Raw genomic sequence first — 18,553 nt, 5'->3', positions numbered from 1 at the left:
GTGTAACAGGGCCCTGGTTTGCAGAATTTAAATTGGAAGTTCACCCTGACAAAAGGTTTATTGTAAAAATAGCAGAAAAAATACTGAAAAACATTGAAGGTTGAGGAAAATTTATCAGATTGAAAAAGTTCTTACAATTTTATTATTGTGACTTGTGTTGTAATATGCGAGCAGCTTCACCATATACTGTGTAGTAAAAAAAAAAATCAATGAAATGTCATATCCTCAACAAAAATTTAATAGGTTTTATTGTAAATCTAGACATTACTTCACACCCACTCCTAACAGAAAAAAAAAACATTCATCATATAGATGAAAGAAACTGATCCACAATGTGCTGCACTCAACCCAGGTGAGGTAAATGGGTACCGGTAGGAAGTAATTCCTTAAAAAGCTGTGTGCGCTATGAACGCCTAGCTTAGCCGGGTAATATAGGAGCGCCTTGAGCACCTAACAAGGTGGATATGTGCGCAAAATAAATACCCTATATTATTATTATTATTATAATAGAAATGTATGCATTTTATATTAATAACGTATGGGACAGCTGCTCATATATGTGACATCACAAATCAAAAACTTAAAATTCAAATAACTTTCTGAATCTATTTTTAATGGATTTTCCTCAAACCTTCACCAATCCTTTTTTTAATATTTTTTTACAATAAACCTTTTTCTTTGGGTGAACTTCCCCTTTTATGGGACTCTAATAATTGACAATGGAACTATGGAAGGCCAACGTATAGAATGCTAAACACACTTATGTGTACAAATAACAAAATTAAATCAAAAGTAATGTGGATTGTATTATGTATTTAATTCAATATCTCATAGATTCTACATACTTTTTAAAAGTAAAATCTTGGTAACATAATGGAATTTATAAACTGATGTAGACAAGTTTGTCAACATAATAAGAACAGAGCAACATTATGACAATGTACTTTATGATGACAATAACAGAGGACAAATTTTCTGGAAAAATTATTACCTTCAGGAAATTCAAATAAACAGAAAAATATATTGTATTGAAACTTTGAGACATGGAAGATAATGACCTCCAGCGCCCTTTCTCCATTCGCTTGGAGAGTTCTAGCCAAACTCAATTGCTAGAAATATCAAAGTGGCTTTAAATCCTAATGGGTACCTTTCAGTTAAAGGTAAGTATACTGAAGTCTAAAATGAACACATAAAAGTTTACCACTATTTAAGACAAAATTCTCATTCGGGTGGGTGGGGGGTCAAACTGTTTGCCAAGGGTGTAATTCAGTAGGGAATGGGGTAAAATGCACTGGGTCTGAACAAAGTGGAATGGATTTAGCTCAAGAAAACAAATGGATAATTGTGACAAAGTAACCCATGCATAGATTCTATTAAACATTTCATATTAGTCTACACATGGTTTCAGGACACAATTGTAATAACAATAAATTAGCCTTTATCTGATCATTCTTAACATTATGTAGGGGAGACCTGGTAGAGTTAAAGCAGAAGCCCTCCTGCCTTTTTCTAAACATAATTCTGATTTGGATATTGGAAAGTAACATATACCTCAATTTCTGATGTATCAAAAACATGATTATTCGTGATAGAATAGCATTAAAGGGATGGTCCGGGCTGAAAATATTCATATCTTAATACATAGAGTTGAATTCACTGAGCAAAATGCTGAAAATTTCATCAAAATCGGATAACAAATAATAAAGTTATTGAAGTTTAAAGTTTAGCAATATTTTGTGAAAACAGTCGTCATGGATATTCATTAGATGGGATGATGATGTCACATCTCCACTTTCCGTTTTCTTATGTTATTACATAAAATCATATTTTTTTCATTATTTCATACTTGTGTGAATAATATGTCTCTTTTATAATGAAATAAGTTGCAGCAATAAATATCTAATGCACTAAATCAATTGTCAATTCAATTTTTCTAGTTCTTAGAGGAAAAAATTTGAATAAACCTAATTTCATATAATAAAATACAAAAGAACAAGTGGAGATGTGACATCATCAGCCCACCTAATGAATATTCATGACGACTGTTTTCACAAAATATTGCTAAACTTTAAAATTCAATAACTTTGTTATTTGTTATCCGATTTTGATGAAATTTTCGGCATTTTGCTCAGTGAATTCTACTCTATTTGTTAAGCTATAAATACTTTCAGCCCGGACCATCCCTTTAATCCAAATGTTGATTATACATATATAACACCATACCATTTGGTGGAGGAAGTAATGTACAGAGGTTCAATCGATAAGACATGCAACCGATAGACAACCAATGTGTCCTACACAGAGCTGCCAAGTTGTATTTTTCATTTTCAGTATTCTTATCCCCCAAAATCAGTATTTTGACCAAAAAAATTTACCGTGTGAGATAAATATGCAGACCTGCCAACCTCTGGGAATGAAAAACTGTATTCTGTGATTTAAAAAACTGTATTTTTCCCAAAAAAAAGTGTATTTCATAATAAAATGCTTGGCGCACTCGCTCATCGCGGCACTCAAGCTGCATGCAAGCTAAATGCGCACTGCTCTTGCAGATGAAAAAAAAACATTAAAACATGTGTACATCTTCACCCTGGTTTTAACAAAATGATTGAAAAAAAAATAAGTTACCTGAAATTACATTGATCTAATAACCATATTTGTGTACGTTTTATGAAATAGAGACATATAGAGATTATTTTTCTCAATAAATTACGATTTAGTACAAAAAAAAACGTATTTTTCAAAGAAAAAACGTACTGCCGTATTTTGGTTGCAAAAGCGTACTAAATACGGCTAAAACGTACTGGTTGGCAGGTCTTCCTTCACACATACAACTAATTTCTGTATAATGAAGCCATAGCCCCATCCTGAAACATGCTTCTTACAAGGCTCTGTTGCTAACCCAGTCATACACCACAAATAGAAGTTATTATCAATAGCAAGGTAATTTTCATGATTGCATGTTACTCCAGCTATTTACGTAGTAAGATGTTCTGAATAGCGTTTCATATGAACAATTGGCCTGGACGGCCCATATTCTTGAAAGAGGTTTCAATTGTACCATGGTGCAAAGCCATGGTTTATGCCTATTTCTTGTATAATCGCGCTTCCCTTTTAGCGCCCTTTGCCAAAAGCGTTCATTTAATTGTACTTTTCATAGTGTACATGATGAAATAAGTGTAATTATGTTTAAAAATATGCATAGTCCATGGTTATTATAATAATTATTATTATTATGTATCATGGTACAATTACAACCTCTTTCGAGCATACAGGCCTACGAGTAATGGTCCTTATGAATAGAAAAGAAAATTAGCTTTACTCCACCAGATCTCCCCCACACACATTTAATGCAGAAAACATGGAAGATATAACCTAACATTGGAAAGATGCAGTCAAAGTTTGAGTAAATTTGACTATTCATAACGTGACTTCACATACAATTAGAATAAGTAGAGAAAGGGATAAATAAATTACGCGATCCTAGCTCTAGATGGTTGGTGGGTGATGGCGCCCTCAGTAGTTTTCAGGAGCCCAGGGTTGGGGCACCGGTTGCTACAGATAAAAAGAAAGAGAAAATACAGAAGGAAATGATTGTTTTATTCTAGCAAAAAAGACATGACACAAATATCAATGTAAATGATGATCCTGTGGCCATTGCAGTTGTATTAATGAAAAAAAAACCAAAGTAAATAAATAAAACAACTGTAACGGGGTGTTGCAAAAAACTTGCGATCAATTGCAAGTCAATATTTGGTCCCTAAATCAATCATATCTCTTGCAGTTAATTTCAAATTAGTGATTGATTGCTAATTTGCTCCTTGAAACAAGAAGTTTAATCTGATTTGCTACAGCTAACGTTGATCTATCAGTTGTAAAATTGCAACAGAATACTTGCAATTGATCGCAGATATTTTTTTGCAACACCCCCTTAGAGAGAGAAAATCTAATCAATTTTTTCCCAAGGCTTAATCAGGAAATTATAAAATTATTAAATAATCATCATCATAGTAAGCCATTACACAAAGAGGCAACAAGCAAGAACTATGTGGAGTGCACAAGTGCAAAAGGGAAAGTGAGAGAGAATGAGCTTTAACTCTTAGCATTTTGCCTTTTTATGCTATGCACTTTGCGCACTGACTATGATGTTGTTGATTTAATAATTCATAATTTCCCGATGAAGCATGTACAGGGGAAATTTAAATTATTCAGTCACAGTTGTTCTATTTACCGTGTCTTTTTTTTCTCGTTTGACACAACTTTATTTCCGTATGGTTGGAAAATAAAATAGCAGGCCACGGCCAAGGTAAAGTACTGTTGTGCAGTGGGTCACTTGCCAATGAAGTAGTTAGTGAAATTCACTGGCCATTAGTTCCATGAATCACTCCCCTAATATTAAAATTCCTTTGCCTCTTTTGGTGGTTTCAGATTGCCTCTATAGGTGGTTTCAGATTGCCTCGGAGTTCGTCAGTTCCCCGATCAGAAAATACCAGGTAATTTTGGCAGTGTGAAAGCAAATAACACATAATCTCCCCTAAAGAAAATACCCACTAAGAACTTTCGCAAAGATTTTTCCAAGGTCTCAGGTATTTGGGCAATGTGAAAGCAAATTTACAGGAACTATTAGCCCAGCGTGTAGTTGGGCGTGGGTGCTGTAAGTGGCTGCTAAGATAGCAATTTAAAATCTTGCGCCTTGCTTGCTTCTCAGACCATACTGCGCATGCTTGTAACTTTAGGAATTTATTCCGAAGGGTATGTTTCAGGGCAGTGTGAATGCGAATATAATCAACAGGTATTTTTAGCCTGAAATAGTTCTTGTAATTCAACAGGGATTCTTGTGATCGATGTGGTTTAAAACCACCAAATGATATCCATCTTATGTCATGGCTTGATGTGATGTTGATAACACACTATGTAGGAGAGTTGTATAGCCAGCCCATCACTGAATCAGATGGGCAGGAAAGCTTCACTCCTCTATTGATCTTTGCAAACCAGCTATGACCAACCAATGGATCTGATATGGCTCAAATAATACACATGGTTTGCAGTTACAGAACTCTCCACGATAACGCCTTTTAATGGTGTCAGAGCTGCCAAGTTGTATTTTGCATTTTCAGTATTCTTATCCCCCAAAATCAGTATTTTGACAAAAAAATCAGTATTTTTACCGTGTGAGATAAATATTTTGTATTTTTCCCCAAAAAAGTGTATTTCATAATAAAATGCTTGGCGCACTCGCCCATCACGGCGCTCAAGCTGCATGCAAGCTAAAATGTGCACTGCTCTTGCAGATGAAAAAAAAAAACATTAAAACTTGTGTATATCTCACCCTGGTTTTTACAAAATGATTGAAAAAAAAACAAGTTACCTGAAATTACATTGATCTTATAACCATATTTGTGTATGTTTTATGAAATAGAGACATATAGAGATGAATTTTTTTTTTTTTTTTTTTTTTTAATACAAAAAATTATTTTTTAAAGAAAAAACGTACTGCCGTATTTTGGTTGCAAAAACGTACTAAATACGGAAAAATCGTACTACTTGGCAGCTCTGTGGTGTGTATTTTGTTCCGGATTATTTGCCTTTGCAATATCGAATTTGATCGTGCACTACGGTACCATATTGAGCAGTGTGCTTTGCATAGTCGAATTTGATATTCATCCGATTTTGGTGCTTTGTGCAAGACGCTCACACACTGCACAGGCAAATCATGCAGACCAAAATACACGGTTTTGGTGCATCGTTAAAACACCATACATAGATAATAAAGCACAACAATGCCTGGTCACATTTATAATGATCACTAAAGATAATAATTATAATGGATGGCTTTTCTTCATGGGAGACCAAAAATATTCCACTCGTATGAGACAATACTACACTCATCTTCAATTTGTTCAATACTTCAAGGCCCCGTCTTACAAAGAATTACGATTGATCCAATCAATCGTATCTCTATGGAAATCCATCAGTGTCAATTTTTTCTACAGGAAATTTGCAAAATGTCCTTTGAAAAGAAAGGAGTACGCACAAAATTGTCAAGAAATCGATGAATTTATGAATGTACATCATACGTCTAGAAAATATTTTGAACAAACATGCATTTTATATGTTGACTTTGCTGGCTTTCCATAGTTGCGATTGATCTTATCAATCGCAACTCTTTGAAAGATGGGGCCCCTGGTATCCCTCTCTGAGCACTAATCACTCAGCTGGACCACAGATCTTTAATACAAAATAATGCAAAATTTGAATGGGATCACAATAGCGGCTGATTGGCCGGTTCCTTGACAGTTGCTCCAGCAAGAATTACTCCGTTGTAAATTCTACACACTAATGGAATGACCAACTTCAACCCTGGATTTAACACCATTTTAAACCTAACCCTTAACCTGACATAAAACCCTTTTGAAACGCTAACCCTAACCATATTTCTTAGACGAAATAAAGCACCGGATCCATTGTTGCCGGAGCAAATGTCGTGTCACCGATTGGCTTACCTGTTGTGCATTAGTTAGCTGTTTAAGCTGGTTTTCTTTCTTCTCTAAGTTGACTATGATGAGCTGGTTTCTATGGATCAGGTTCTTTGTCTTCTCTATCACCTGTTGGTATGGCGATACGTTCTGCGTTCCCATGACGACATGACCCTATAAACGGAAGAAAAATACAAACTATTGTGTTTTGGAGAAACTTTGATTCCGAGATCTTTAAACTCCTTGCAATGAGTACAGGTAAAATTATTTCTGAAAAAAATAATCATTCTTATTTACCTAGAAAAGAGAAGGGTAATAATAGCATGGTTGGGGCAGTGGGAAAACAGTTCAAAAGGGTTATAGTGACATGAACTGAAATGGATCTTTCAGAGTCAAGAATGAAGGTACATGTAGTATACCTCATTTTGATAGTTTCCAACTAAATCAAAATAAATTCAAGGTGACATGGACAATAGATGGCCATTTCATAATTCAAGATGTGACATGCAAATTTTCAAAAATTTTGGGGGGAATTTTTTTTCCCCATACGATTGAACGTTTGTCAAAATATGCAAACGTTTACGCTTTCAATTTTTGTTTGAACAGTGGTTAAAAATTTTACTCTGGCATACTATATATAAGGTTAAGTATAACTTACCAGTTTTGAGTCAAGTTTAGCATCTAGTCTGGCATTCCTGATTAGATTGACTATCCACCTCTCAGCCTCATCAGGATTCATGTTCAACTTCTCTGCTAACATGCTATGTAAGAAAGAAAGGAGAAAGGGTCACTTAGGCTATCTGCAGTGGGTTATCGAGATGAACGCTTTAAAATCATGGTTAATTGTTACCATTTCCTGTGGTCATTTGACTTGGTTTGGTCTGATCTGATACGGGTTTTTTCACGAAGATTTAAGTATGACTTAGAGTCACACTTAAATGCTGACGCATAAGAGAGAAAGGAGAAAATTATTGGGTTTCTTGAATGATTGCGGTTGGTTATCAAGAGAAAAGCTTTAGAATCATGGTTAATAATTGTTACCATCTCATTATGGTCATAGATTTGATTTGATTTGGTCTGATCTGATCTGGGAGCCATTTCACAAAGCTGTTCGTAAGTTAAGAGCGACTTTAAAAGACTGGTCATTTAGTGTTTTCAATGGTGCACAGCGTCCCAATCGGAGCAAACATAAATGCGATGACCAGCAACTACTATTTGATCAAATACAGTGTTTTCACCCAAGCTAGGTTATGCCATGTAGGAGTGTTGTATAGCCAGCCCATCACTGAATCAGATGAGCAGGAAAGCTTCACTCCTCTATTAATCTTTGCAAACCAGATATGGCCAATCAATGGATTTGATATGGCTCTAAACACTCATGGCCTGCAGGGTGTACTTTGATCATGTCTCCAGGATGGGGGTATAGGGACAGTGATTTTCCGCGATCGCGGAAAACGGACGGAATTCACGGAAAGGGCCTTTTGAAACGGAAAATGGCATTTCAAACGGAAAATCACGGAAAACGTATTTTCCCTCAAAATACACAGAATAGCGACAGAAATTACTCCAAAATCACAACAAAATGAGAATATTAAATGGCCAAAAAAAACCAGAAAACACGATCTCACTTCGCTACTATCATGACAATTCACACATCGTGACTGCACTTGACATCAGCACACTCGATTGTACCCCGCACCGTACCCGGTACCGTACCCGGCCGGCCGGGTTGACGTTGGGCTTCACATGCACACATGTATCGTTCAACTACATGTACGTACACAGTTGTGTGTTGCTGCCCTCTACGTTTGAAGATGTAACAGCACGATATCGTGGTCTTAAAATCCAAGATGGCGGATTGGGAAAAGACGATGACTGATGATAACGATGTCCAAAAACCCCCAAAATTATCGATGAAATATCATTTCACCGTGAAATAATGCTAATAATATGAAAGGTGAGGATGTATGCATGCAAAATGGGTGTGTTAAAATATTTTATTCACCCGCATAGATCCGATTAGAACGGATTTTATTGTGTTGTTGGTACAGTAGCAGATACAAATTTTGACCAGTGCGAGTGTGCATGTAAATGTGTATTACGGAATTGTCACATTTCCGTGTGTACAAAGTCTATGGGGAAACGGAATTTCCGTTTTCTGACATGCTGAAACGGAATTTGAGATTTTCTGAAACGGAAAAGGCAATTTTTTGAAACGGAAAATCACTGTCCCTAGGGGTAGTTTCACAAATAATTCATAATGCTTAGTATGATGTTCTGAATGAATCTATTGTAAAAAAAAAAAAAAAAAACATGACTGGAGAGCATTTGATCAACTTTTGTAACTTTTGTCGTCTGTTCACATTTCCTCCAATTTGACTGGCATAGGGGCAAGGGTTTAGGCCTCAGGGAAAAACATCTCAAAAATTCCTTTCACAGAGGACCATAAATTCCGGACACTGAACTGAGGCCATTTGGGGTCATTATGATCTCTATTTTATTAACCTCTTCCAAAGATGTACCTATTAGTGTAAATAGCCAAAACAAGAAAGGGTTGAAAATCAACTCTTTGATATTTAGTATTTTCTTAAACGTAGGACATCAGTCTTTCATCTATTAAAATGTGAGGGTAAAATCGCGGTGTTGGTGCAAGAATGCCCACATCGGTGCAGAAACATCCTTACGCAATGCACTTATGTGTGCTGCTAAGGGTGTTTTTGCGTCCATGTGATGCACAAAAGTGTGATATTAAGGGCGTTCTTGCACTGACACAACGACATGTGGTTTACAATTTTTTTTTCAATCTAAACATTACAGGTTACATATAACTTCTAAGCTATGTATCCCCATTATTTTTTTTCATCAGAATTCAAAACCAGGACAATAAAATTTCTGCTTATTGGGTTTTTTTTCATGGTGGTGAGTGCATTTGGTTGTTCAACATCACAAAAAAGCTCCAAGCATGTTTTAATGAGTAGATCTCAACCAGGCCTCGAGCCAAATTTCTTCTCTCAAGACTTACTTGATACTGATGCAATTGTGGATACGACAGAAAGTCTCGAAGATGAAGAGCCTTGCATTCTCGATGAAGTCTTGAAGGCAGGCTACCAGAAAGAAGTCATTGACAAGCACCTATGGAAGAAAAGTTTTTTTTGTAAACTTGATTTTATTGAGGCTCGAAAAATGTCATAATATGCTTGCCAGGTCACACAATTAATTACACGTCATATTTTCCTCAAGGTAAAACGAGATAAGGAACACAAAAAAAAACTAGTTCATCATCAAGTTCATCAATGAAATGTATCTGCTCTTAATAAATGAAATCAACTTCTCCAAAATTAACATTAAGTTTTGTGAGCTGGGCCAGTATCAGGTAGCACAGCCAGTTACCCCTCCCCCCCCCCCCCATGACTTTCAAAGTGAGCATAAATTCAAAAGGAAAAAAAGGAGAAAAGAAAGAATCATATGAATAAAGAGTACTGAAACGAGTATGCTTAGTCATGTAAGCTAATTCTAAACCTTTTTTTTTATTTTATTAAAATTCCCAGATTATATAGACTCCCCCCCCCCCCACCTGTATAAGAATAATGCGCACCACCCACGTTTGAAAACCAGGGCCCAGTCTTACAAAGAGTTACGATTGATCTGATCAACCTGAAGTATATAGAAACCCATCAATGTCATAAGTTTTTCTGTATGACATTTGCACAATGTCCTTTGAAAACAAAGAAGCATACTGAATTGTCAAGAAAACAGTGAAAGTAGGAATATACATCATACCTAGAAAATATTTTAACCAACATGTATTTTAGATGGTGATGGTTTCCATAGTTGTGGTTGGTTGAATAAATCGTAACTCTTTGTAAGACAGGGCCAAGGACCACATGAAACAACACCAGTGGCACCATTCTGCAATAATACTCACCTTTTCACATTCTCTAAGCTTCTGTTGAGCTCCATCAAAGTCAAAGTTTACATAGAGGCATTCCACAAACTCTGTGATGGGATCTCTGTAGGTGTACGACTCCTGTTTACAATGTACAAAAAAGTAGAAGTATTACTATTATTACACTCGATTTAGAATGATACAAGAAACCAGACTAGACATCAGGGCCCCGTTGCATAAAATGGTACCTTTGCCATGTTAACTACCATGGTAACGCTGATCAACAGCCAATCAAAATCAAGGATCCGTTCAAGTTACCATTGGATGGCAAAGTTACCATAATGTTAACTTTTATACAACGAGGCCTGAATTCTGTCTGTTCATGACTAAAAAAAAATTAGAGAGGAGTCTTCTTGATATCATCTTAAGGAAATAACCTATGAAAAGTTGACTTATATAAGGGGGACTATCGTTTTCATTTAGAAGAATGTGGCTATTTACCTGTTGGATAGCTCTGACTAGATCTTTGAGAACCTGTCTTCTCCTACCCTTGTTGGTGATGACAGCTGTAGTCAGGTAACGCAGGATGTGAGGACACATGGTCTGGATTGCATTCAGGTATCTATACAATGTGTGACAATGATGGAATAGTTCTTATTATACACCATAACACAAGATGCGAGGACACATGGTCTGAATTGCATTCAGGTATCTATACAATGAGTGACAATGATGGAATAGTTCTTATTATACCCCACATTGCAGGAAGTGAGGACACATGGTCTGGATTGCATTCAGGTATCTACATAATGTGTAACAAAGGTGAATAGTTCTTATTATACCCCCATATTGCAGGATGTGAGAACACATAAACTGGATTGCATTCAGGTATCTATACAATGTGTGACAATGATGAATAGTTCTTATTATAGCCCACATTACATAGTTCTTATAATACCCCACAAAGTATGCACTTTCTCAACTCCCAAGGGAGTATTACAAGAAGTGTTTTCAAACTCTAATGCCAGGCTTATTACCTAGGCTTTTGCATCCTAGCTGTGTTGTGGCTCGGTGGATAGTTCTCCGGACTTTGAACCACAAGGTCCGGGGTTCAAATCCCACCCCAGCCCTCGCGTCCTTTGGCAAGGCGTTTATTTACATTTGCCACTCTCCACCCAGGTGTAGTAAATGGGTACCTGGTAGGAAGGAATTTCTTGAATGCTCGAGTGTCCAATCAGGATAGCCGTGCTAAAGCCGGGGTAATAGTATGCAGCGCTTAGAAACATTTGTATAAAGTGCTATATAAATGTTGCATATTATTATTATTTAACTCCTGGTTGGAGAGAAGCAAAATATGGATTTACGCCTTGCCAGAGGACGATAGGCCATGGTGGGGTTCTAACACACAATCCTCTCATTACAAGAAAGATTCGGCACCACTGCATTGTACATCGTGACGCTTCCACACGTTGTATAAATGTATTATCTTTGGGGGAGACTTTTAGTGACAAGTTACACACACACAAAAATCAAAAGCAAGCATTCTGAACCAACCAATCTGTTTTTTATGACCCAAGCCATATTTTGTGTTCTAATTTTTAATTGTTTATCAGGGGTGTGAGTGGTCACAAATAAAAAGATCTGAAAAAAGCTGAAGAGTGTTGAAAAAGTCTGAAATAGAAAGAGCTCCCATACTTTTTGTACAGAGGAAGGCCAAAAATAAGCTGAAATTAAGCTGAAAATCAAAACAAAAAAAATCTGAAATCAGATAAAAATCTTAACTCTCACACCCCTGGTTTATATTTATATTTCATGTTGTGGTTGAATTATAAATTGAAAGCTTGCGAAGCGTCTACTTACGCTGGTTGGTAGAGGAACTTGTCGATGATGAGATCCCTGCCGTCGGGATGGTTGAAGTATACAAAGAGACTCCAATGGATCAGCCAAGTCCTCTGCTGTAATGACTGCAGTGGAGTGATGAAGTGAGACTGCAGGAGGAGGAAAGGAAAAACGAAATGATGCAGTCAAGTATAACCAATTTCCCCAATGGAAATATGAACTGAACACAATGTTTTTTCTCAGATTTTTGCCTGTACACTTCAAAAGAAACTATTTTCATATTGGAGGCATTCTTGACACCCTCAACACATCATACATCACTGGCTGTATTTGGTAGAACAGCCCTTCATAATTCTGGAGTATGTGTACTTTATGGCCCGAATTCACAAATGTGGTTTTGAAAACCCACGGTTGAGTCCATGGTTTATGCAGATTTCCTGTATAAATTACGCTTAATTTACCGCGTATATTAAAAAATGTCCAATGCTGATGTGCGCTTTTGTCACAGTGCGCCAAATTGACGCCTGTTGCCGTGGTTATCCACGCTATTTTATTCATGAGTCCACTGTTTTTATTCATGAGTCCCCTCTTCAAACAGTGGACTCATGAATAAAATAGCGTATCTAACCATGGTAACAGGTGTCAATTTGGCGCACTGTGACAAAAGCGCGCATCAGCACTGGACATTTTTTATACACGCGCCCGATACGCGCTAAATTAAGCGTAATTTATACAGGAAATCTGCATAAACCATTGATTCAACCGTGGGTTTTCAAAACCACATTTGTGAATTTGGGCCTATGTGTTTCGTGAAAGGACTTGTCAAATGTTTTTTTTCCCCAACAAGTCTTGTTTTATACAAAATTTGCCCAAGTAACAATGCTTCTCGGCTAATCAAAGTCAAGGAAAGTTGTAAGATCTAACTACTTGTCAGAAGAAAATGTTCATGAAAGGCTCTCCAGCAGAGGGTTTCATGACGGGACTTGTCAAACATTTTATCTGACGGTAACCATAGTTACAGTGCTTCTCAGCCAATCAAAATCAAGGAAAGTTGCTATCTCACAACTTCTCTCACTAAAATATTGATAAAATGCTCCCCTGGTCTCAGTCTGCTGTACGATACTTACGTCCATTTTATCTTGAGGGTCAATGACCTCTTGCAGCTTGTTGAGATCTTCCAGAGCTCCCTCCCAGTTCTGCATAAGAATCTCAGAGGCCAGCTTACCCCATAGTGAACTGGTAGACTTGGGATCAGATGGTGGGACCTAAATACCAATACAGAAATAACAATATATGACAATAATGAAATTTCTTGTTTTCAAAAGTTTGCATTCTTTGTATAATAGGACCTCGTCTAAAGATGAAAGACAGGAATGAGAAGGTATCATCTTAACCCTAACTAGACCGGGCTTTTTTGGCTGTTCTGTGGCCGGGGGGGGGGGGTTGATTCAACCCCCCCCCTGAGATCTCGGCCGCCGATCGCGCTAGCGCCGCAAAAATTTGCACGCTGGTAGAGTGCGATGTAATCTACAGGGCTGTATGGTAAAATTTTCAAAAATAATGAGATTTTATTTTATATGAATTAATTATGCTAATTTATGCATAAATTATACTTTTTGCTCTAATTCACTAAATAAAGCTCCTAGAATGCTAATTTTTGGTAAAAATATTCTTTGTAGCATTCTTAACAATCACAATTGAAAAAAACCTTGGTTTGAAAATCAATTTCTTATGTATTTTATTGTTTTATGAATTTCTTATGTATTTCTTTGTTTTTCAACCTTTTGTTTTTCTTTGTTTTTTTCACCAGATTTATTGCACAACCTTTTTGAAGCATAATTATGCTAAAATCAATTGATTTCAGCTGTTTAAAGCAAAAATAATCGTATCTTTATGAATAAGATGAGAAAACTCAATTTGCATTGACTTTGTACACAAAATCACGTTTTGGAACAATTTTTTGTCTGACATGCACTTACGAAATGTTGCGTAATTTCGGAACCGCGTACCCGGGCGTCGCAAATTTGGTCTCAAAAGATGCGCGATACTTGAAAGTATAAACTCTGTGAGTGGCGCGGTAAAAAAATTTCGCGCGGCGAAGTGATCGCAGAAAATGTTGAGGGGGGGGTTGATTCAACCCCCCCCCCGGTCAGTTTAGGGTTAAGGGCCTGGATTCACAAAGTTAATTTCGAATTTGTGATTTGAGAATTCATTGGTTAGTTACACATAATTCAGTACATATATTGAGAATGCATCCCATAATGTCCCAAATAAATAAATGGAAAAGAATTGCAAGAAAATCTGATTAATTATGGAGAACATTGAGAAGATGATAATGATGATCTAAACATGTCATGGTCAAGGCTTACCAGTGTTCTATGGAAGTTGAGGTACTCTGATGCTCCGGAGTAATTACCACAGTCATACTGGAATTTGGCATACTCATACAGAAGACTCAGTGAATCTTCTTCAAACTGAAATGATAAAATGTACAGGAGAAATATTTCTGATAAGGTTGAAATAATGCAAAATTAACATCCTCTCTAATTCATAGTTGCATTAAAATTATAGCAGGAAGAGCTGAAGGGGATTTACAGGTGTTCAAGTAAATGTTACGCAGAAATAAATTGCAGCTGGGGTGTTAAAACCTCATATCTAAATTCAAATTAGGACAGCTCAGACTAAACCTGAATTTGGAGATACTATATGACAGAAGTAGCAAACTTCTTTTACCTAGAAATTGTTCTCTACAGGAATTCAGAGACTGTTTTCAGACAATACTGCTGGAATTCACAAAGGTGGTTTTTAAAACCATCGGTTGAAATAAACCATGGGTTCAACTGTTGAACCCATGGTTTATGCAGATTTCCTGTATAAATTACCCTTATTTACTGCGTATATTAAAAAATGTCCAATGCTGATGCGTGCTTTTGTCACAGTGCGCCAATTTGATGCCTGTTGCCGTGGTTATCCAAGCTATATTATTCATGAGTGGAATAGCATACTTATAAAGGAAATGCGCATAAACCATGGGTTCAACTGATGGTTTTAAAAACCACCTTTGTGAATTCGCTTTTTCTGGAGATTCAACTGCAGCAGTCATTCATACGCTTCTTCATTCTTCCCAAGAACCTGAAATGACTACCAGAACGACCTCCCACAGGATCCAGCTCACTACTCCTTTCTTGATGTTTTAACAGCCTTCTAGAGTGGGATGCAGGTTCAGTACAGTTCGCATGACTATTTTCTTTTTCTTGCGCGTGCATATACATGTATGCACCAGGGTCTATATTCATAAACCCTTGAAACCTTTAGTAATCATGTAATTGTGTGCTGTGGCCTATTAGGTAAAATCTAGACTCTTGTTGGAATGTCCCCCAGGTAGTGGAGAAAGTGCACATATTGTGCGCAAGCATGGCCGGATCTGAAGACTGGGGTAACAAAATATATCTGTTAGTGTAATTAGCAAAGTAATTTGATATATCAAGCACTATATTAAAGCAAAATATCTTTTCATTTTTATTGTTCAGGTTTTACGAATATGGGCCCACAATAACGCGCAACATTCATAAACAAAGCATTTATCTTCAGTATGTCGAGGCAGCACTACTACCAGATGGAGAAGACGACGACTTACCCCGTGGTTTTTGACGAGATAGTCAAAGAGCTGTTTGCTATCCCTGGTTGATTGGATATGTTCTAATACTTCAGTATTCTCAAAGATCTTGATGATTGGCTCTGTGTCCTGCTGAAGACGCTTCAACTGATTCACCACATCGGCACGTTTATCCTTCAGGGCTGTAGGATAATCAAACAGAAAATCCACATACCGGTATGTAAAATATAACTGAAATAAATTATAATTTCAAGCACCCTTTGCCTATTCACAGGCATACTACATTTATCCCTGCTTTCGAACAAGCAGCTACATGTATTTACTTTTCTAGCAATCACGAATTGTGTCAGGTACCCATTCACCTCACCTGGGTTAAATGCAGCACACTGAAGACAAATTTCTTGCTGCTGAAATGCGAGTTAGATATTTTCTTAAAGATAAATACCAGTTGTGGTAACGATCTCAAAACGAGTTAGAACGGAATCCAATAAAATGACCACCCACGTGTATGTATGTATGAATAAAATATGTGCCAAATGGCTCTGGAGAAATGTGTGTAATTGCTGAGAAATTAGCAAAATAAGCAAGGAATTCTATGAAATGTCAGGTATTTTTCCAAATAAAAATCACTGTCCCACATATGCCTTTTTGTGTTAGTGATCATCAGAAGTATCGGTTTTCAGCTAACAATTCATGATTTCACAAAGACAAGTTAATTTCAATGTATCAGATCTAAATCTTGATAATATGGTGGCAATTAATCTCGATTTTAAAGATTTTCTCATGAAATGATTGTTTGCCGCAACTACTTTCTTTCACCGTTAAACATCTTTCAGCTCATTAATCTATTAGAAAGTATGAAGGAATAAAAATGCCAATGAGAGGAAGAGGAATTGATTAATTCAAGACAGTACAGGGACCATTCTTCATACTTCTGAGCAATTTATATCACTGTTACAGTATCAAACCAAATGGTTGGTTGGTGTTGGAGTCAAGTTGGCGCTCTTCAATCTAGTAGATTATCTGCGCCATATGGAAATGGAAATGGAAATTCACTGGGGCATTTTAAAGATGGTGGGGGGGGGGGCTATATTTCCCTCAGGAGCTAATAAACTGATACATATATACAAAAGCAACTGAATAAATGATTTATTTTGAAGAGTATTCCTTCAAGGTAAATCACATTTTGAAAGGTAGTTGACTTACTTTGTGGCACCTCTTGGTCTTCATTGAGTGTCTTGTACACATCCATGGCAAAATCAACCTACACAAGGGTGGAATGAAAAGGAATTTGAGATGGATTAAGATAAAGAATAACAGGGAATATCACATTTCACTCTCCATAGTAAATAAAACAACATCAGGGGCCCGTAACACAAAACTTAGCAATGATCGTAGAACATTATTCTACGATTGATTCCATTGACTACAATGTACAATCGATTGTAAAAATCAAGCTTGCGATTAATCGCTAACCTTTGTGTTACGGGACCCTGGGCTCCATAACACAAAGATTAGCGATCAATCACTAAATGTACTGACCAATCAATATCAATGTTACACGCGCATTAGGTTTTGAATACTGACCAGGGAGCAATCAGTGCAGTTCTTTCATATTTGCAATTCATCGCAAACCTTTGTGTTACGGAGCCCAGGATTAGTTCATGCAAAGTTGGTGAGAGCAAGTTCATTAGCAAGGTTGTTAACCTCTGATGTGTATTCATGTACTAACATTCAAACAGTTATTACAACTTTACAAATTCTGTGGTCGTCAAATTATAATCTGATCCCTGCAACTGCTGTATCTATTGATTTATTCTAAATACTAGAAAATGGATTTAGACAGAAATTTGCAGATTTCATTTTTACTTATTTTGAGAACCCAAAAAAAAACTTTCATGCATAAATTAGCATAATTTTACATTTTAAAAGCATTATTTTGTAAAAATCAATGATTCAGACTCTTGGGGATTATAACACAGGCAATGTGTTTGCCGATCTCCATCCTAATCATGCATTGATGCAACAAACAGCCAAGACCTGAAACAACCGTAAAAACTTTAGGCATCAAAATAAATCAAATCTTTATCTCTCAGGGTTGAGAATGTCCTTCTTGTTACTGGTGCTTGTGTGTTTGCAATGACAATGTGATTCCTGGGGCAGTATTCTGAACATTGTCTTTTTCAGAGATATGACAAAATCGGCATTCTGGTGGATGTCATAACTTTTGTCACAAAAATTGTCATGAATTTCGTCTCTTCTCTTTAGTGCGCATCAAAAATATGCTGCTTTATACAAGAAAAAGATATGACAAAAGTAGATATGACAGGGGGGGTAGCAGTCATAAATTTTGTCATATCTTTTAGTACCAAATATCCCGATACCCTGCCGACTGAATGTCAAGCATATAATGATATTATTTAGATTAGATTGTGGTTTAGTTTTACTCATCATCCATGACAATTTTCAAAATTATATTTTCATGCTACAATTATTAGGCCTTCCATATTAATTCCTCCTTTTTTCTGTTTTCCTCCTTTTTCTACTTCTCCTCTAAAACCCTTCACAGCTCCCTGTCTCTATTTGTAATTAAGCACATCAATATACGCGTAGTTGCGCGATGCCAGCAACTGTATTGGGGATACGCCCTACCTGCCACGGAGCCTTCCTATTGGCTAGAAGGGCTCCCACTGGGAACTAACAATGATTTTGATTGGTTTGCTTCTGAAAAGATGGGCG

General features: G+C 36.7%; 1 protein-coding gene across 3 annotated transcripts in view; it reads right to left on the bottom strand.

Annotated features, from left to right (window-relative positions):
• Positions 1 to 798: 798 nt before the first annotated feature.
• LOC129280980 (eukaryotic translation initiation factor 3 subunit E-like) overlaps positions 799 to 18,553 on the bottom strand; it is a 38,115-nt gene continuing 20,360 nt past the window's right edge. Inside the window, exons 3-14 of one of the 3 annotated variants that reach the window (XR_010296346.1) lie at positions 17,021 to 17,078; positions 15,836 to 15,996; positions 14,568 to 14,672; positions 13,326 to 13,463; positions 12,220 to 12,347; positions 10,861 to 10,981; positions 10,399 to 10,500; positions 9,496 to 9,605; positions 7,132 to 7,234; positions 6,501 to 6,647; positions 3,359 to 3,552; positions 799 to 1,473 (exon numbers count right to left, since the gene is read on the bottom strand). Coding sequence is in view for 2 of the 3 variants with exons in the window: in XM_054916974.2 (XP_054772949.2) it covers positions 3,514 to 3,552; positions 6,501 to 6,647; positions 7,132 to 7,234; positions 9,496 to 9,605; positions 10,399 to 10,500; positions 10,861 to 10,981; positions 12,220 to 12,347; positions 13,326 to 13,463; positions 14,568 to 14,672; positions 15,836 to 15,996; positions 17,021 to 17,078 (1,212 nt within the window). In the remaining variant the exon portion in view is untranslated. Of the gene's footprint in view, positions 3,553 to 6,488; positions 6,648 to 7,131; positions 7,235 to 9,495; positions 9,606 to 10,398; positions 10,501 to 10,860; positions 10,982 to 12,219; positions 12,348 to 13,325; positions 13,464 to 14,567; positions 14,673 to 15,835; positions 15,997 to 17,020; positions 17,079 to 18,553 lie in introns of all 3 variants that reach the window. The other 2 variants (XM_064112544.1, XM_054916974.2) reach the window with 2 other exon arrangements.

The sequence above is a fragment of the Lytechinus pictus genome, chromosome 17 (genome assembly GCF_037042905.1).
Source record: "Lytechinus pictus isolate F3 Inbred chromosome 17, Lp3.0, whole genome shotgun sequence".
In the NCBI taxonomy this organism is placed as follows: domain Eukaryota; kingdom Metazoa; phylum Echinodermata; class Echinoidea; order Temnopleuroida; family Toxopneustidae; genus Lytechinus; species Lytechinus pictus.
Note: the sequence above shows the minus strand (reverse complement) of the source record. Positions and strands in the feature narration are given on the sequence as shown.